The sequence below is a fragment of the Heteronotia binoei genome, chromosome 8 (assembly GCF_032191835.1).
Source record: "Heteronotia binoei isolate CCM8104 ecotype False Entrance Well chromosome 8, APGP_CSIRO_Hbin_v1, whole genome shotgun sequence".
Lineage (NCBI taxonomy): Eukaryota > Metazoa > Chordata > Lepidosauria > Squamata > Gekkonidae > Heteronotia > Heteronotia binoei.
In genome coordinates this window covers 130,852,878-130,873,445 of record NC_083230.1, presented here as the reverse complement: position 1 = coordinate 130,873,445, position 20,568 = coordinate 130,852,878, and the positions used below count along the sequence as shown (strand labels likewise).

Genomic DNA, 20,568 nt, shown 5'->3' with positions numbered 1-20,568 from the left:
AGATCTTCGTCACAAGTCTTTACATCCTCTTTTCGTTAGCATGGTTGATTGTTCTGATGCACTTAAGGTCTATAGTCTTTTGAACGATACTTCATCTAGCGTCACTAAGAAGGTGACTAAGTTTCTTTATTCTGTTCTAAAGGCATGCCAGAGGATCTCATAGAAATAGTTTATGTTTATGCTTTTCCTGATGTATATGTATGCAATCGTTTCATTTTATCTGTTTTTAACCAATTTGCTCTGATATATATTATATATTTTATACCGATAAAGGCGAACTTGATTTGACTTGACATAATTAAAACAATTAAAAAACACAGTTAAAATATATACAAATTATTTTTAAAAAATGGGAAGAGCCTATCCTTTTTCAAGATCTCCCTATTCAAAACCCACCTCACGTCATGTACAGTTTTCACTAAGGAAACTTATTTCAAGGCACCATCCATTGTGCACGGCTCCGTCAAGCCCCCAAGAGGGTTAAAGCCCATTCAGGGGGGACCAATTCCCTGAGCTTTCCGCAGGGACACCGTCATTCCCCCTCCAGCAGCCTCCTCAAATCCCCCAGGGCCAACGAAGGCAACTTCAGCCTCACACCAGGCCGGCTGCAGAGACTCCTCCTGGGCCTTGGAGATGGAGAGAGACCATTCCCCGCTGTCTGCGGCTTCCAGCTTTGTGCACAATGTGATCCTGTGACCGGGTGGCAAAGACAGCAAAAAGACCATGAGATTCCCCATTGCAAGAGAGCGCTGAGAGTCTGCAGAAGGGATTCATCCTCAATTAGTCATCCATGGTAAGTGGGAAGGAAAAGGGGACTAAGAGGGATATGAACAGATTGATAAAATCATGCATGATGCTGGGAATGAATTGACAACCTCTAGAAAAACTACATCATCCGCCACTGCTACGTAGATAATTACAGGAGACCAAATACAAAAATGCAGAAAAATATCTTGCCCGAATATCGTATCCAAAGAGAAGCAGGTCTCAAACAAGGAGCCACTTCTAAGTATAATTAAACCCCCCTGACTTGGGTTAGACAGTTTTGAATTGACCAAGGGCCACGTTATTGTGGTATTCCTTTGTTTCTTAGCCCTCCCCAGGCAATTCCATTCTGGGTCTCTAGGCTGAGAGAGCAGGCCTCCTCTGCTTCTGAGCTGCAGAAACATCTTCCATGGCCTTTTGGCCAAGGCCGCAACTGTTCCCCTAAACTCCTGCTCATACCTGTGACAGAAGTGTCTTACAGAACAATCCAGAACAGAGTTGTACCCTTCTAAATAAGTTGCAGTTGAGGACTCTTCTTAGGTTTGCACCTTAGGGCTTGTCTCTCATTTGTGCTGTCTGATAAGGCGAGTGATTCATGCCTTTTTTAGTGTAACAGTAGTCATGTATAGAGAGTAGAAACAGAGAGACTGGAAGGAAGGAAGAGAAGTACAGACTGCAAAAAATGCATTAGGTCTGAAAAGACGAGTTGAAATCTCAGACAGGCAATTAGAGGGGAAGGACTGGAGGGAGAAAGTTCTGAAGCAGTGCTGGGTGTCCTCTCCTTTAGTGTAGTTGTTAAGGAACAAGTCTGGTGCCCCACTCCTCCTCCACATGCAGCTGCTGGGTGACCTTGGGTCAGTCACAAGTCCTTTCGGAGCTGCTCTGCTCAAGAGAAGTTCCTGAAAGAGCTCTCTCAGCCCCACCTGCCTTACTGGGCATTTATTTTGGGGAGGAGAAGGGAAGGAGATTGTATCCACCCAGAGCAAGTAGCAATAGTCCACAGTCTTTTTAAGTGGGCAAAATAGTTTTAGTGTCGGATCATCCAGACTTCCATCAATTAAAGAGTCTAATGACGGCGATACCAGAAGATAATTGCAATGCCAGGAATGTTTTCAGCATCAATGGCCTTCTTCAGCTGGCTATTTCAACAGTTATTTCATAGATGGGGCCATCGTTTCATACCTGAAGGGCGTGCACAAGTTCACCACACCAATCAAACGAACCATCATACTTGTGCAAGTCCTTCAGGTATGAAAATCAGATGGCTACTTCTGTGACGGCATTGCGACTACCTTCTGGCACTGCGATGGTTTGGCTCCTTCATTGATGTAAACCTGGATGACCAGACGCTATGACTATTTTGCTCATTTAAAAGGACTATTAAGGATGACTGCTACTTGCTCTGGACAGATGCGCCCACCTTGACTGTGCTGAAATGGACCATAGGAACACTGGGGCTTATCACTGTGTAGGACATTCTAATTTCAGCTGTACGACAGGGTGGTTCATAGGTATAAGAAACCTGAAGTACTAAGAGGACTTTAAATAGGAGTCTGTTGAAGAAGAAGAGGAAGAGAAAGAAGTACTTTTCTACCTTTCTCACAATACAAGAACTCGTGGGCATTCGATGAAATTGCTGAGCAGAAAGGTTAAAATGGATAGAAGGAAGTCCTTCTTCACCCAAAGGGTGATTAACATGTGGAATTCACTGCCACAGGAGGTGGTGGCGGCCACAAGCATAGCCACCTTCAAGAGGGGTTTAGATAAAAATATGGAGCACAGGTCCATCAGTGGCTATTAGCCACAGTGTATGTGTGTATATAAAAATTTTTTGCCACTGTGTGACACAGAGTGTTGAACTTGATGGGCCGTTGGCCTGATCCAACATGGCTTCTCTTATGTTCTTAATTGCAGACTTATACCCTGCCCTTCTCCCTGAATCAGAGACTCAGAGCGGCTTACAATCTCCTATATCTTCTCCTCCCACAACAGACACCCTGTGAGGTGAATGGGGTTGCAAGATCTTTGACAGAGACTGCCCTTTCAAGGACAACCTCTGCCAGAGCTATGGCTGACCCAAGGCCGTTCCAGCAGCTGCAAGGGGAGGAGTGGGGAATCAAACCCGTTTCTCCAAGATAAGGGACCTCTGGCTGACCCAAGGCCATTCCAGCAGCTGCAAGTGGAGGAGTGGGAAATCAAACCCTATTCTCCCAGATAAGAGAGCTCTGGCTGACCCATTGACATCCCAGCAGCTGCAAGTGGAGGAGTGGGGAATCAAACCCGGTTCTCCCAGATAAGAGAGCTATGGCTGACCAGAGACCATTCCAGCAGCTGCAAGTGGAGGAGTGGGAAATCAATCCCTATTCTCCCAGATAAGAGAGCTCTGGCTGACCCAAGGACATCCCAGCAGATGCAAGTGGAGGAGTGGGGAATCAAACCCAGTTCTCCCATATAAGAGACCTCTGGCTGACCAAAGAACATTCCAGCAGCTGCAAGTGGAGGAGGGGGGAATCAAACCTGGTTCTCCCAGATAAGAGAGCTCTGGCTGACCCAACGCCATTCCAGCAGCTGCAAGTGGAGGAGGGGGGAATCAAACCTGGTTCTCCCAGTTAAGAGAGCTCTGGCTGACCCAAGGCCATTCCAGCAGCTGCAAGTGGAGGAGGGGGGAATCAAACCCTATTCTCCCAGATAAGAAAGCTCTGGCTGACCCAAGGACATTCCAACAGCTGCAAGTGGAGGAGTGGGGAATCCAACCCGGTTCTCCCAGATAAGAGAGCCATGGCTGACCCAAGGCCATTCCAACAGCTGCAAGTGGAGGAGTGGGAAATCAAACACTATTCTCCCAGATAAGAAAGCTCTGGCTGACCCAAGGACATCCCAGCAGGTGCAAGTGGAGGAGTGGGGAATAAAACCCAGTTCTCCCAGATAAGAGAGCTCTGGCTGACCCAAGGCCATTCCAGCAGCTGCAAGTGGAGGAGGGGGGAATCAAACCCTATTCTCCCAGATAAGAAAGCTCTGGCTGACCCAAGGACATTCCAACAGCTGCAAGTGGAGGAGTGGGGAATCCAACCCGGTTCTCCCAGATAAGAGAGCCATGGCTGACCCAAGGCCATTCCAACAGCTGCAAGTGGAGGAGTGGGAAATCAAACACTATTCTTCCAGATAAGAAAGCTCTGGCTGACCCAAGGACATCCCAGCAGGTGCAAGTGGAGGAGTGGGGAATAAAACCCAGTTCTCCCAGATAAGAGAGCTCTGGCTGACCCAAGGCCATTCCAGCAGCTGCAAGTGGAGGAGGGGGGTATCAAACCCGGTTCTCCCAGATAAGAGAGCTCTGGCTGACACAAGTCCATTCCAGCAGCTGCAAGTGGAGGAGTTGGGAATCAAACCTGGTTCTCCCACATAAGAGAGCTCTAGCTGACCCAAGGCCATTCCAGCAGCTGCAAGGGGAGGAGCGGGGAATCAAACCCGATTCCGCCGGATAAGAGTCCACACACTTAACCACTACACCAAACTGGCTCTCTCTGCCAAGGAATGGTTGTAGTTTTTGTTATCACTGCCCCAATGCCTGTGCTTGCTTTTAATGAAGCTCATCCCAGTTATATTTCTCCAGACATTTAGAAATCCCTGGCATGCAGAGATATCAAGGCACCTCCAACCCCTGAGGCAGGTTGATTCCAGGCTAATCCAAGTTTGCCTCTCCCTGCCTCTCCCCTGCAGCTTTGTCAGAGGGGCTTTTGAGAAGGGGCCTGCAGGCTGCAGGGGGGGGGCCATTGGCGGTGGGGCGGGTGCTCCGACTCTGAGATCATTTGCAAGGGGGCCCCCAAGATTTTGACTGCCTAGGGGGGAAACCTCCACAGGGTTTAATCCGGCACCGCATGCCAGGAGCTCACTCTGGTTATGGAGCACACCTGCAGAAGCTGGAAAGGAAGGAAAAGGGGGAAGGGATTGACCGGGCTAACCAAGAGCACACCAAGCCTCAATAGGATTCATCCTTTGAGGATCCGCTGCTCCTCCACCCTGCTCGTTTCGAGTCTCGGCTCTGGTTGGTCTTGGGACAGCCCGGCTTTCTTTCTTCTCCAGCAAGCGACCCTTCCCCAAGCACGTGGTGCGAAACAGAGCATTCACAGAGTCTCCAACCAAGCAATCAGATGGCCAAAGAGGGCAGGAGGAGGCTGCACTGTGCCTAAGTAGCTGCTGGTCACCCCTGCCCTCCAACCCACCCCAGAGACAGCCCCTAGGGCCAGCAGCAGGTTGGGGTGAGCCCCTGCTTCCCAGGCTTGCTCTGGCCCCGCCCCCTCCACCCAGCAAAAGGCTGCCTTTCCTCTTACCCCTCCCCACGGTGCCACAAACGGGACCAGGGTTAAGTCCAGATCCCTGCTTGTGAGTGGTCGCGGCTTCTCTTGTGTGTTCATGTTTTTGTCATTATTTCTGGCCAAACCCTCTCATTCTTTTTTGCTTAATTCTGGATATAGGCTTTTGTGTGCACTAATTTTGGGAGGGACACTGGCTCAGTGGTAGAGAATCTGCTTGGTAAGCAGAAGGTCCCCGCTTCACTCACCGGCATCTCCAACTAATAAGGGTCCAGGCAAGTAGGCGTGAAAAAACTCAGCTGGAGACCCTGGAGAGCAGCTGCCAGTCTGAGGAGACAAGACTGACTTTGATGGACCAAGGAGGGTCTGATTCAGTATAAGGCAGCTTCATAGGTTCATATGTTCATCTATGTTCACACTCCATCAAATCTAGACCCAGTGCATGATGAAAGCATTGAAAGGAAAGGGCCAGATCTCTGGGAGCAACCCAGAAACAAACAGACAAACAAAAAAAAGGTGGATGCCCACCCCCCTTCAAATAGTGTGTAACCATTACAGATAGGAGGAGAACCAGCTGAGGAGAAGGTCATGAAACCCTTACTCCTCAAGCAAGACAGACCAGCTGTATGAAAGTCTCAGGGTGAGGAGGACACAGAAGAGACCTTGTCTCTTTGGTACTGAGGATAGAATCAGGGACGCTGGAGACAGCAGATTTAGATGAGCTAGGAGGCAAAAACCACAGGAGAAGTCATAGATCAGTAACACCTCCAGTGTCCAAATGGGATATTATTCCAAGAGCCCCATTTCTTCCACATGACAATTTGCAATATGTCTTCTCTCAGTGGATTCTTTTTCCTTGCAGGTGAGTTCTGAACTCTCAATGGGAGGGAGGAACCAGACGCCAGTGGTGGAGTTTGTCTTCCTGGGTTTCTCCGGCATTCCAAACAGGCACATCTACCTCTTCCTGCCATTCCTAGCCATTTACTTGGTCACCGTGCTGGGGAACCTCATGATATTTACTCTGATTCAACTGGATCCCAGCCTCCGTACCCCCATGTATTACTTCCTCAGCCATCTCTCCTTCCTAGATATCTGCATCTCCTCCGTCACGGTCCCCAAGATCCTGGTGAACTTCTTGCGCCAGCGACAGACCATCTCCTACAACCAGTGCATGGCCCAGATGTTCTTCCTGCTCTCTTTCACGGGGGCAGAGGCTGCGCTGCTGGCTGTCATGGCCTGTGATCGCTATGCTGCCATCTGTAAACCTTTGCATTACTCCCGCCTCATGAGCCCCAAGGTGTGCACCATCCTAGCCTTGGCCACTTGGATCTGGGGTGCTCTAAACTCCACTCTTCAAACAATGCTCAGCACCATGTTGTCCTTTTGTGGAGTCAACCAGATTGATCACATCTTCTGCGATATCCCCCCACTCCTGAAAATTGCTTGCAATGATGCACATGTCAATGAAATAACAGTCCACATAGCAAGCTATATTGTGGCTGGAGGACCCTTCTTCTTCATCCTTCTCTCCTACTCCTTAATTCTGTCCTCCATCTTGAAGATCCGTTCCACCACTGGGAAACACAAAGCTTTTTCCACCTGCGGTTCTCACCTACTCGTTGTCGTCATTTACTATGGAAATGCACTGGTGAACTACAACCGTTCAAGCGCTGGTTACTCTTTGGAGACTGACACTTTGGTCTCCATCATGTATTGCATGGTGTCCCCCATGCTGAACCCCCTCATCTACAGCCTCCGCAACAAGGAGGTGAAGGGGGCCCTGAAGAACATTGTGGGAGGTCAGAAGAAGCCTCTGTGTTTTCATCACACTACAAGTTGGGGCAAGTGAGAGACTTTTCGTGTTCCCCCTGAGAGCTCTGTAGCTTTAGAACGCTGTGAACTGTACTATTTACTGGATCATTATTTTGCTATAGTGCAGCGGTGGCCAATGGTAGCTCTCCAGATGTTTTTTGCCTACAACTCCCATCAGCCCCAGCCATTAGCCATGCTGGCTGGGGCTGATGGGAGCTGTAGGCAAAAAACATCTGGAGAGCTACCGTTGGCCACCCCTGCTATCGTGGAACATATTGAAGCAGTGAGGAAGACAGAGCTGAACAGAGACAAAGGGAAGTGGGTACCAAAACATGAGCAAGAATTAAGTCAGCAAGCCAAAGTCAAGAATTAAGACAGCAAGAAAGGCATACGACTAAAAAGAATGAAACAATAGCCATAAGGAAGAGTACACAACACACACTCTTTTTCTCACTGGAAGGAGGTGGGGATAACTTATGCAATTATAACATTTTGTTATCTTTTGAAGTGTTCCAAGATGCCTGTGTGTTTCTGCTGCCATTGCCTAACACTGGTACAAAAGCAAAAGCTCACAGCACAAATGCTCTAAAATATCTAATCTGTTTACAATGAAATATTCAATAAAGTGCTACTTGTATAAATCGTATAATGTCCTTACAAAAATACATAACATCTACAAACTAGAGCTGTATAAGAACCGGCTGAGAACACTATATGCAGATTCGAAAAATAACACACATATTTAGAATCTACAGTGTACGAAAGATTCCAACTTCACAAAAGAGCTACCGGTAATTATTGCACCTTGGAGTGTTGCTCTTTCCCTTTTATCAGTGGAGATCCAAGAAGAAATGTCGACTGAGGGATGACATGATAGAGGTTTACAGGATTATGCATGGGATAGAGAAGGTAGAAAAAGAAATATTTTTCTCCCTTTCTCACAATACGAGAACTTGTGGGCACTCCATGAAATTGCTGAGCAGTCAGGTTAGAACGGATAAAAGGAAGTCCTTCTTCACACAAAGGGTGATTAACATGTGGAATTCACTGCCACAGGAGGTGGTGGCGGGTACAAGCATAGACAGTTTCAAGAGGGGATTGGATAAACATCTGGAGCAGAGGTCCATCAGTTACTGTTAGCCACAGCGTATTGTTGGAACTCTCTGTCTGGGGCAGTGATGCTCTGTATTCTTGGTGCTTGGAGGGAGGGGGGCAACAGTGGGAGGGCTTCTGGTGTCCTGGACCCACTGATGGACCTCCTGATGGCACCTGGGGTTTTTTGGGGGAGGGGGGGGGAGTTTGGCCACAGTGTGACAGTGTTGGACTGGATGGGTCATTGCCTGATCCAACATGGCTTATCTTATATTCTTATGTTCTTAACATCATCCATTGAGGCATTCTAACAGGATGTGGCCAAGATGCAGATGGCCCTTATCCTCGGTGTAGCCAAGCGGACCACTCATGGGCCCGGCACCACCACCAAGCTGTGCCATGATGAGCACAGAATACAGAGGGGATTCTAGTGAGAGCTCCTCTCCAAGGTCTCATATGGAGTTTTCCACGTCACTTACCACCTTTCAACTGGAGATGCCAGGGATTGAACATGGGACTTTCTGCATGCCAAGCAGATGCTCTGCCGCTGAGCCAAGGCCACTGTTTGTGTGCGGCAGGTAAGCACGCTTGCACCAGTTTCACCCATTGGGCCATACCACTCTGAGTCACATAAGAACAGAAGGGAAGCCCTGTTGGATCAGGCCAATGGCCCATCCAGTCCAACATTCTGTGTCACATAAGAACATAACAGAAGCCCTGTTGGATCAGGCCAATGGCCCATCCAGTCCAACTCTGTGTCACATAAGAACATAAGAGAAGCCATGTTGGATCAGGCCAATGGCCCATCCAGTCCAACACTCTGTGTCACATAAGAACATAACAGAAGCCCTGTTGCATCAGGCCAATGGCCCCTCCAGTCCAACATTCTGTGTCACATAAGAACATAACAGAAGCCCTGTTGGATCAGGCCAATGGCCCATCCAGTCCAACACTCTGTGTCACATAAGAACATAAGAGAAGCCATGTTGGATCAGGCCAATGGCCCATCCAGTCCAACACTCTGTGTCACATAAGAACATAAGAGAAGCCATGTTGGATCAGGCCAATGGCCCATCCAGTCCAACACTCTATGTCACATAAGAACATAACAGAAGCCCTGTTGGATCAGGCCAGTGACCCATCCAGTCCAACACTCTGTGTCACATAAGAACATAAGAGAAGCCATGTTGGAACAGGCCTATGGCCCCTCCAGTCCAACATTCTGTGTCACATAAGAGCATAAGAGAAGCCATGTTGGATCAGGCCAATGGCCCATCCAGCCCAACACTCTGTGTCACAGAGTGGACAAAAAAAAAACAGGTGCCACTAGGAGGTCCACCAGTGGAGCCAGGACACTAGAAGCCCTCCCATTGTGGGCCCCGCCTAGCACCAGGAATAAATAACATCACTTATGACATGGACCTCCTTCAACAAATAAATAGCTTCAGATGAGCTGTCTTTGTAGTGGAACCATAAGAACATAAGAGAAGCCATGTTGGATCAAGCCAGTGGCCCATCCTGTTCAACACTTTGTGTTATACAGTGGCCAAAAAAATCCACACCAAATGCCATCAGGAGGTCCATCAGTGGGGCCAGGACACTAGAAGCCCTTCCACTGTACCCCCCGCCCCCCCAAGCACCAAGAATACAGAGCATCACTACCCCAGACTTAAGAACATAAGAGAAGCCATGTTGTATCAGGCCAATGGCCAATACAGTCCAACACTCTATGTCACACAGGGGCCAAAAACAACCAGGTGCCATCAGAAGGTCCATCAGTAGGGCCAAGGCACTAGAAGCCCTCCCACTGCTCTTCTCCCCCAAACACCAAGAATACAGAGCATCACTGCCCCAGACTTAAGAACATAAGACTAGCCGTGTTGGATCAGGCCAATGGCCAATCCAGTCCAACACTCTGTGTCACACAGTGGTCAAAAAACCAGGTGCCGTCAGGAGAGCCATCAAACAGTCGATCCTGGAACATTTAGAAAGAATGGATGTGATTTCTAAGAGCCAGCATGGTTTTCTCAAGAACAAGTCATGTCAGACTAAGCTGATCTCTTTTTAGAGAAAGTGACTAGCTAGCTGGATCAGGAGAATGCTGAAGACATTGTTTATCTTGATTTCAGTAAGGCTTTTGAGAAGGTTCCACATACTATCCTTGTTGACAAGTTGGTAAAAGTATAGTGTCCAGATCACGTGAAGTGATGGTTTCGCTTTACTCTGCTCTGGTAAGACCTCACCTGGAGTATTGTGTTCAGTTTGGGGCACCACATTTTAAGAAGGATATAGACAAGCTGGAATGGGTCCAGAGGAGAGCGATGAAAATGGGGAGGGGTCTGGAGACCAAGTCCTATGAGGAAAGGTTGAAGGAGCTGGGGATGCTTAGCCTGGAGAAGATGTGGCTGAGAGGTGATATGATCACCATCATCAAGTACTTGAAAGGCTGTCATATAAAGGATGGTGTGGAATTGTTTTCTGTGGCCCAAGAAGGTAGGACCAGAGCCAGTGGGTTGAAATTAAATCAGAAGAGTTTCCGGCTCAACATTAGGAAGAACTTCCTGACCAGTAGAGCGATTCCTCAGTGGAACAGGCTTCCTCGTGAGGTGGTGGGCTCTCCTTCCTTAGAGGTTTTTAAACAGAGGCTAGAGGGCCATCTGACAGCAAGGAAGAGCCTGTGAATTTAGGGGGAGGTGTTTGTAAGTTTAGAGCGGTTCCTCATTGGAACAGGCTTCCTCCTGGGGAGGTGGTGGGCTCTCCTTCCTTAGAGGTTTTTAAACAGAGGCTACACGATCATCTGACAGCAATGAAGATCCTGTGAATTTAGGGGGAGGGGTTTGTGAGTTTCCTGCATTGTGCAGGGCTTGGACTAGAAGACCCTGGAGGTCCCTTCCAACTCTATGATTCTACGATTCTAGTGGAGCCAGGACACTAGAAGCCCTCCCACTGTGCCCCCACCAAGCACCAAGAATACAGAGCATCATTGCCCCAGACAAAGAGTTCCGATAATACCCGTTGTCTAATAGCCCCTGTTGGACCATTTCTGTGCAACTCTCTCCCAATTTGTTTGGAAAGATTAGAACAATAGGATTAGACCAACAATGGTTCAAATCTTGATCTGAAAGCAAGGCATGATAGATAAGGCAAGGTTGCTTCTGGAATATCAGGGCAGGCCGTTGAAGACAGAAAGACGCAGCAATAGACCTCAGACAGACTATGAGATGGTTAGATTTCTCGTCTCAGTTCTTGGGAGTATGTGAGTTTGCAGTCTAAACTGGTAAGAAGATTTCAAGTCAGGGTATGCTCCATGGAAGAAAGTCCACAACTCATTGGTGCTTTCCCAAAGCCATCAGGGTAGACTATGCTTCACATGTTCTGGACACTTCTGTGGGTACAAGTTATTTATCCCCTCACACTAAGAGGCAATATCCTTTGTGTATAACTTGAGTCTGCTAAAAAGCCCCTAATGAACCACCAAGTCTTGATAGTTCCAGGAATTACACACCGTTCCCTGTGGGTTTCCAACTGAGGTTCATCCCCAAGGCCCCAAGGCCAAGAAAAGTATTCTCGCTTCCAATCAACCTCAGTCTCGTACAAAGTAATTACAGGGAGATGCTCTTCCTGTTGAAGATGGAGAGAGACCTTCCAGACTTACAGTAGGATCCACATTTGGGAACTACCAAACTCTATCATGCTGTTGTCTTCAGGCTAAGCAGTGCTCTGACTTTGCCATCTGGAAGCAGGGGCAGTGAAAGTCCACGTGGTTTCCCTTGCCAACATGAACTGGAGCTGAACTGGAGGAGAACGCATGCATCCATCCGTCCACCCATCCATGCCAAAGGTGAGTAGCTTTCTAGCAGAAACTGCTCATATTTTTTCTTAGACAGAAAGACAAACAAGAATGGAGAACAGATGTGATCTTCGCCCCTCTGACAGGCTGAATTAATGCTATCAATGCCATGCCTCTATAAGCAAGAGGTCAACTAAACCATTCTGGATGCTGAATTTGTCCACTGCATTTTTACACTGACCTCAGCAGTCGCATTTTGGACCTTGCTGAGGTCAACTAGAAGAAGGATTCCCAGATGAAGAATTTGAAAGATTTGAGTCAGTAGGATCTTAGAGACCAACAAGGCTTTCGGGGATATGAGCTTGCAAGAGTCAAACCCCCCTTTCTCAGGTTCTTGGTCTGCAAAAGGGCCGTTCCATTCAAGCCCTGGAACATTATAGAGACCAAAATGGGAGGGGTGTTGTAAGGGATGCAAAGGGACAATGGATGTTGTATTCAGAGCACAGAATTGGCTTGATCAGATTGAGAGGGATGGTGGCTCAGTGGTAGAGCATCTGCTTGGTAAGCAGAAGGTCCCAGGTTCAATCTCCGGCATCTCCAACTCAAAAGGGTCCAGGCAAGTTGGCGTGAAAGACCTCAACTTGAGACCCTGGAGAGCTGCTGCCAGTCTGAGGAGACAAGACTGACTTGGATGGACCCAGGGGGGTCTGATTCAGTAGAAGGCAGCTTCATATGTTCAATTTATTTTGCTTTAGGGGAGGGACGGTGGCTCAGTGGTAGAGCATCTGCTTGGTAAGCAGGAGATCCCAGGTTCCATTCCCGGCATCTCCAACTTAAAAGGGTCCAGGCAAGTAGGCGTGAAAAACCTCAGCTTGGGACCCTGGAGAGCCGCTGCCAGTCTGAGTAGACAAGACTGACTTGGGTGGACCCAGGGGGGTCTGATTCAGTAGAAAGCAGCTTCAAAATTCATATGTTATGGCTCCTTAGCTCCTGTCATTCTGCTGTGTGCCTGGGTTGTTACCGCCCTGTGGAAGGACTCCTTTGGGTGCCTACTTCTACCCACTGTTATTGTCATGACTCCCTATTCACTTCACTTGTTCTCTTTGTCCCCTTGAAGACTGTCAGTCACAATCCAAGCTTAGGTTTTGTCATGATTAAGGGAGGTCTACTGCAGATCAATTCTCAGCTATCGAGTGCTTTCTTGACTTTTGTAATGAGAACCAGCATAGTGTGATAGTTGAGAACGGCAGAATCTAACCTGGAGAATCGGGTCTACTTCCCCACTCCACAGAAAACCTGCTGGGCCAGCCCCAGTTCTCTCAGGACTCTCTCAGTCCCACCTCCCTCACAAGGCAACTGTTGTGGAGGGAGGGAAAAGAAGACGACAACATCAGAGAGGCTCACAATTTCCTTCCTCCCCCACAAGAGACACCCTGTGAGGTGAGAGGAGCTGAGAGAGCTCTCCCAGAAGCTGCCCTTTCAAGGACAACACCAATGAGAGCTATAGCTGACCCAAGGCCATTCCAGCAGCTGCAAGTGGAGGAGTGGGGAACCAACCCGGTTCTCCCAGATAAGGGAGCTATGGCTGACCCAAAGCCATTCCAGCAGGTGCGAGTGGAGGAGTGGGGAATCAAATCCGGTTCTCCCAGATAAGAGAGCAATGGCTGACCCAAGGCCATTCCAGCAGCTGCAAGTGGAGGAGTGGGGAATCAAACCCGGTTCTCCCAGATAAGAGTCTCCACACTTATACCCCACCCTTCTCTCTGAATCAGTCTCAGAAGGGCATAGAATCTCCTGTATGTTCTCCTGTCACAACAGATACCCTGTGAGGTGGGTGAGGCTGAGAGAGCTCTCCCAGAAACTGCCCTTTGAAGGACAACTTCAAAGCTCCTACAAGAGCTATAGCTGACCCAAGGCCATTCCCAAAGCTCCTACAAGAGCTATAGCTGACCCAAGGCCATTCCAGCAGCTGCAAGTGGAGGAGTGAGGAATCAAACCCGGTTCTCCCAGATAAGAGTCTGCACACTTATACCCCACCCTTCTCTCTGAATCAGTCTCAGAAGGGCATAGAATTTCCTATATCTTCTCCTGTCACAACAGATACCCTGTGAGGTGGCTGGAGCTGAGAGAGCTCTCTTAGAAGCTGCCCTTCCAAGGACAGAGTCTCAGAGCAGCCTACAATCTCCTCTATCTTCTCCCGCCACAACAGATACCCTGTGAGGTGGGTGGGGCTGAGAGAGCTCTCCCAGAAACTGCCCTTTCAAGGACAACTCCTACAAGAGGCTATGGCTAACTCAAGGCCATACCAGCAGCTGCAAGTGGAGGAGTGGGGAATAAAACCTGGTTCTCCCAGATAACAGTCTGCCCACTCGACCACTACACCAAACTGGAAGGGAAGGTAAACTATACGCCACTTTGAGACTCCTTGAGGTAGGGAAAGGAAAGGAAAGGAAAGGAAAGGAAAGGAAAGGAAAGGAAAGGAAAGGAAAGGAAAGGAAAGGAAAGGAAAGGAAAGGAAAGGAAAGGAAAGGAAAGGAAAGGTCCCCTGTGCAAGCACCAGTCATTTTCAACTCTGAGGTGACGTTGCTTTCACAATGTTTTCACAGCAGACTTTTTACGGGGTGGTTTGCCATTGCCTTCCCCAGTCACCTACACTTTCCCCCCAGCAAGCTGGGTCCTCATTTTACCGACCTCGGAAGGATGGAAGGCTGAGTCAACCTTGGGCCGGCTACCTGAACCAGCTTTCGCTGGAATAGAACTCAGGTTGTGAGCAGAGAGTTCAGATCACAGTACTGCAGTACTGCTGCTTTACCACTCTGCGCCACGGGGCCGCTGTGAGGTAGGCAAAAGCAGGATATAAAAACATTGTCATTTTCTTCTTCTCCTCTTGTAATATTCTGTAAAACCCACTGATCCTTGGGCGACCAACCTGAAGTTGACCTTCATCCTTTACCATCATCCCCACTGCCTATGATAATACTATAGCCCATAACAGAGCAGAAGACGGAAGGTCACTTCACCAAAGAGTCTCCCATCTAAAGATGAAAGAAGGAAGGCAAAAAGCAAAGAGGGAGACACGTGGGATGGGGGGAAATGTAGATGGCTTCCAGTTTCAAGAGAGGTAGAGACCAGCATTCCCTCTAAGCGGAGTTAGCGTGAGCTAGCTCACAGATTTTTAGCCTCCAGCTCACACATTTTTTGTCTTAGCTCAGGAAGGATGACCCCAGAGCACACTGATTGATGCAGTAGCCCGCAGCGATAATGCCAGCAGCTCACAAAGTCGACATTTTGCTCACAAGACTCTGTAGATTACAGGGAACATTGGTGGAGGCATACCAGAGAAACCTCCAAGCCTGAGAGACAGCAGGAAAATAAAGAACATAAGAACATAAGAGGAGCCATGTTGGATCAGGCCAGTGGGCCATCCAGTCCAACTCTCTGTGTCTCATAAGAACATAAGAGGAGCCATGTTGGATCAGGCCAGTGGCCCATCCAGTCCAACACTCTGTGTCATATAAGAACATAAGAGGAGCCATGTTGGATCAGGCCAATGGCCCCTCCAGTCCAACACTCTGTGTCACATAAGAACATAAGAGAAGCCATGTTGGATCAGGCCAGTGGCCCATCCAGTCCAACACTCTGTGTCACATAAGAACATAATAGAAGCCATGTTGGATCAGGCCAATAGCCCATTCAGTCCAACACTCTGTGTCACATAAGAACATAAGAGAAGCCATGCTGGATCAGGCCAGTGGGCCATCCACTCCAACACTCTGTGTCACGTAAGAACGTAAGAGAAGCCATGTTGAATCAGGCCAATGGCCCATCCAGTCCAACACTCTGTATCACACAGTGGCCAAAATATATATACAACATATATATATATACACACACACTGTAGCTAATAGCTACTGATGGACCTCTGCTCCATACTTTTATCCAATCCCCTCTTAAAACAGGCTATGCTTGTAGCCGCCACCACCTCTTGTGCCAGTGAATTCCACATGTTAATCACCCTTTGGGTGAAGAAGTGCTTCCTTTTATCTGTTCTAACCTGACTGCTCAGTAATTTCATTGAATGCCCACGAGTTCTTGCATTGTGAGAAAGGGAGAAAAGGACTTCTTTCTCTACTTTCTCCATCCCATGCATCACATGCATAAGGAAGCAGTCTTCCTTGGAGACACGAAATGAGAGAAAGAGCAAGAGTCATGGATGGAGCTAATGCGTCATGCCTGTTCTGAAGGAAGGAAGGTGACCCTCACCTTGCAGATGGGGCAGAGAGGAAGGCTCGAGAGGAAAGAGAAGGTTGAGTCCAGGAAATATCCTGAGAGAATGAGAGCTTGCAATGGTCATGCAGACATCCAAATGGAAATCCCAGTCTGACCATCGGAGCTGTGGGGCTGGAAGGAGGGGAAAGCTCAGAGATATCATCAGTGTGAAGATGGTCATGAACACTATGAGAGTGGATGAAGACACTCAAGGACAAGCGTGCTTTGATTATAAGGAAGTGAGATGCCACAGAAGAGGGGAAAGGATACACTTCACCCCACCCCATCAATGGTTGAGGGGAATGAACGAGAATTCGCAGGTAGGAAAAGAAGTAGCTAAGTGCAGAGTCATGGAAACCTAGGACTTGAAACAGCAGAATACATAAATGCATTTAGGTGGAAATCCAAGTATGGGGGAGGAAAGTATGGATACTTTTTGGGACAGCTAGGGAGTGTGCATCAGGGCATGACTGACTATCAGTTTGGTGTAGTATTTAAGTGTGTGGACTCTTAGCCGGGAGAACCGGGTTTCATTCCCCACTCCTCCACTTGCAGCTGCTGGGTCAGCCATCGCTCTTGTAGGAGTTGTCCTTGAAAGCGCAACTTCTGTCAGAGCTCTCTCAGCCCCACCCACCTCACAAGGTGTCTGTTGCGGGGGAAGAAGATATAGGAGATTGTAATCCGCTTGCTGATTCAGAGAGAAGGGCAGGGTATAAATCTGCAATCTTCTACTTCTTCTATATCATGAGAGCTGGAAAACAGTTCCCTTCAGATGGTGAGTTGGGGTTAAATTGGAAGTTTTGCATAACCAGGGACATGACAGATGATGCAGAGAACACGATGATTTTTTGATGGATAAATATCAGCCTGCAGTTTTGTTCTTCTTCAAAGGTGTTCAAATGCATGAGCGAATAAACGGAGACATCATCTTGTGGAGAGAGTGAGAGGATGCTTAGAGTCGTGGCTCATCATGGTACCTAAGGTGTGTTTTCTCCATCCGTTTTTCTCTCCTTGCAGGTGAGTTCTGAACTCTCAATGGGAGGGAGGAACCAGACGCAAGTGGTGGAGTTCGTCTTCCTGGGTTTCTCCAGCATTCCAAACAGCCACATCTACTTCTTCCTGCCATTCCTAACCATTTACTTGGTCACCGTGCTGGGGAACCTCATGATATTTACTCTGATTCAACTGGATTCCAGCCTCCGGACCCCCATGTATTACTTCCTCAGCCATCTCTCCTTCCTAGATATCTGCATCTCCTCCGTCACAGTCCCCAAGATCCTGGTGAACTTCTTGCGCCAGCGTCAGACCATCTCCTACAACCAGTGCATGGCCCAGATGTTCTTCCTGATCTCTTTCACGGGGACAGAGGCTGGGGTACTGGCTATCATGGCCTACGATCGCTATGCTGCCATCTGTAAACCTTTGCATTACTCCCGCCTCATGAGCCCGAAGGTGTGCACCATCCTAGCCTTGGCCAGTTGGATCTGGGGCGCCCTAGACTCCGCTCTCCATACAGCGCTCAGCACCACGTTGTCCTTCTGTGGAGTCAACCAGATCCCTCACATCTTGTGCGACGTCCCCCCACTGATAAGAATTGCTTGCAATGATGCACACATTAATGAAATGACAGTCAGCATAGCCAGCTACTTTGTGGCTGGGGGACCTTTCCTTTTCATTATTCTCTCCTACTCCTTAATTCTGTCCTCCGTCTTGAAGATGGCAAGTGCTGGGAAGCGCAAAGCTTTTTCCACCTGTGCTTCTCACCTGATTGTTGTTGTCATTTACTATGGAAATGCGCTAGTTAACTACAACCGTTCCAGCGCAGGGGACTCCCCAGAGAATTCTACGTGGGTCTCCATCATGTATTGCATAGTCGCGCCAATGCTGAACCCCCTCATCTACAGCCTCCGCAACAAGGAGGTCAAAGGGGCCCTGAAGAAGGTTGTGAGAAGCCAGAAGACGTCTACACATCACCACGCCACAAGTTAGGGAAAGAGAGAGATGTTTTGTGTTCCCCTTGAGAGCTATGTAGCTTTAGAGCTCTGTGAACTGTGCTGTTACCTGGGCTGTTATTTTGCTATTGTTGGATATAGCGAAGCTGTAATGTACTGGGAGACGAGTCGTGGTGGAAGCTTATTCTTTATTCGCTGGTACATTACAGAACGAGGCAGACGCGGCCGGGTCCGCTAATTTATACATGCATCCCGGAACATCCCCTTCGCTGGCCAGCCCAATCCTGGCCAGTTAAACTTCCCGCCCTTGGTCTGGATTGGCGGGGCTTTTCCCGCGCAGCGCACGGCGACCTGCGTGCGCCCTCAGGTCGCGCGGCGCTTGCGCTGAGTCCGATACTCTACACTCCTCCCCTCCTAGTTTAAACGACATAGTCCTTTAGGTACCCTGGTGTTCGGCGCTCCCGTGTTGATCTCCTCGGGGTTGCCGTTGGTGGGGGGCCCGATCCCGATGTGGGAGGCGCCGTTTCTGGCTGTTGCCCGCCCGCGTCGGGTACTGGCTCCGGTTCTGGTTCCGCGGCTCCGGGGGCATCATACGTTGGTAGCTCCTGTATTGGCGGCGCCTCTTCTGGCGGTACCGTGACCGGCGGTTCCCTGCTTTCTCCCTCTGCTGACTCCTCGGGTGGGGTGCGGCGGCGCAGCTGGTCGATGTGCCGTCTCAGCACCTGGCCTCCGGCGGTGGTTACCTCGTAGGACCGGGAGCCTGTCACCCTCAAAACCCTTCCCGCTAACCACTCGGGGCCGCTTGAAAAGTTTTTCGCATATACTGGATCGCCCGGGAAGAACCCTCTCACTGCCTCCCTGACCTCGGGGGTCCCGCGGACCTCTGGCGCCCTGTCCGGGTGTAGCCTATCTAAACGAGTGGTCAGTTTCCTCCCCATGAGCAGTTCTGCGGGGCTGAAACCGGTTATGGGGTTTGGGGTGATCCTGTTGTGGAACAGGAAGGCTGAGAGGCGGTAGTCCCATTCCCCTTGTACTATACGGCCCAGGGCTTCCTTGGTGGTCCGCACCATCCTCTCCGCCTGGCCGTTGGTGGCTGGATGGAATGGGGCGGACCTTATGTGCCTTATAAGGTATCTGTCGGTGAACTCCCGGAATTCCCGGGAGGTGAATGCTGTGCCATTGTCCGTTACTAGTGTGTCGGGGATCCCGTGTGTGCAGAGGACCCTTCTGAGCGCCCGGACTGCTGCTGCGGTGGAGGTCGAGGCCACCGGGATTACCTCCAACCATTTCGTGTATGCGTCCACCAGTATAAAGAAGATCTGGCCCTGATGCGGCCCCGCGAAATCCACATGGAGGTGGGACCATGGCCGCCCGTTCGATTCCCACCTGTGGGTCGGGGCGGACGGCGGGTTGGGTCTGGACTCCTGGCATGGTTGGCACCTTCTTACCCACCCTTCTATTTCCTCATCCATGCCTGGCCACCACACGTAGCTCCGTGCCAGGGCTTTCATTCTCACGATGCCCGGGTGGGTCTCGTGGAGATCCTCCAATACCTGCCTGCGCAAGGGGGGGGGGAACCACCACCCTGCTACCCCAGAGTATGCACCCCTTGTGTGTCGATAGCTCGTCCTTCCTGGACGCGAACGGCCGGAAGGCTTCTTCCGCTTTGCCCGAGGGCCACCCCCTTCCCACCCAGTCCCTGACCCGTGCGAGGACGCGGTCTCTCCCGGTCGCCCGAGCCACCTCGCTCGCGTGCAGGGGGCGCTCGGGGAGCGACTCTATGAGCATCACTCCGTGTGCCGGGGCGGGATCTGGGTCCGTCGCGGGTAGCGGGAGGCGGCTGAGGGCGTCTGCGTGACCCATAGCTTTACCGGGGCGGTGTATCAGCGTATACGTGTAAGAATTCAGGAACAGGTTCCACCTTAAAACCCTTTGAGACAGAATTTGGGGGGTCTGACGATTGGGGGCTAGGAGGCCGAGGAGCGGCTTGTGGTCAGTAGCGATGGTGAAGCGCCTACCGTAGAGGTAGTCGTTGAACTTATGTACCCCCGCCACGATCGCCAGGGCCTCCTTATCGATCTGGGCGTAGTTCCTCTCTGTCGGGGACAGAGTCCTGGAGTAGTAAGCGATTGGCACCTCTCCCCCGCCCGGGAGTTGGTGCCCTAAGACCGCTCCTACTCCGTAGGGAGAGGCGTCGCAAGCCAGGATCAGGGGTAAGTTTTCATCGTAGTGATGAAGTACCGCGTTAGAGACCAGGAGGTCTTTCACCGCCTGGAACGCCGCTGCTTGGCGTTTACCCCAGACCCACGGGGCTTGTTTATCTAACAAACGGTGTAACGGCTCCGCCACGGCGGCCTTGTGGGGCAAGAATGCGTGGTAAAAGTTCAATAAACCTAAAAAACTCTGTAGTTCTGCTTTGCATTTGGGGGCAGGGGCTTGAACTATGGCCCTGGTCTTGTCTGCCGTTGGGTGAATTCCAGCCGCGTCCACGGCGAACCCCAGGAACTCCACCCGCGGAACTCCCAACAAACATTTCTCCTTTTTGACTTTCAGCCCCGCCGCTTGGAACCGTCTGAGG

At 49.9% G+C, this 20,568-nt stretch overlaps 2 protein-coding genes across 2 annotated transcripts; both read left to right on the top strand.

Annotated features, from left to right (window-relative positions):
- Positions 1–5,944: 5,944 nt before the first annotated feature.
- Positions 5,945–6,924, top strand: LOC132575829 (olfactory receptor 1F1-like). Its single transcript, XM_060244517.1, has one exon. The coding sequence runs from the start codon at positions 5,956–5,958 to the stop codon at positions 6,922–6,924; it is 969 nt and encodes a 322-aa protein (XP_060100500.1). The 5' UTR covers positions 5,945–5,955.
- Positions 6,925–17,073: 10,149 nt separating this feature from the next.
- LOC132575828 (olfactory receptor-like protein DTMT) lies at positions 17,074–18,027 on the top strand. The gene has a single exon (XM_060244516.1). It carries the CDS (start codon positions 17,074–17,076, stop codon positions 18,025–18,027), a length of 954 nt encoding a protein of 317 aa, XP_060100499.1.
- Positions 18,028–20,568: the final 2,541 nt, after the last annotated feature.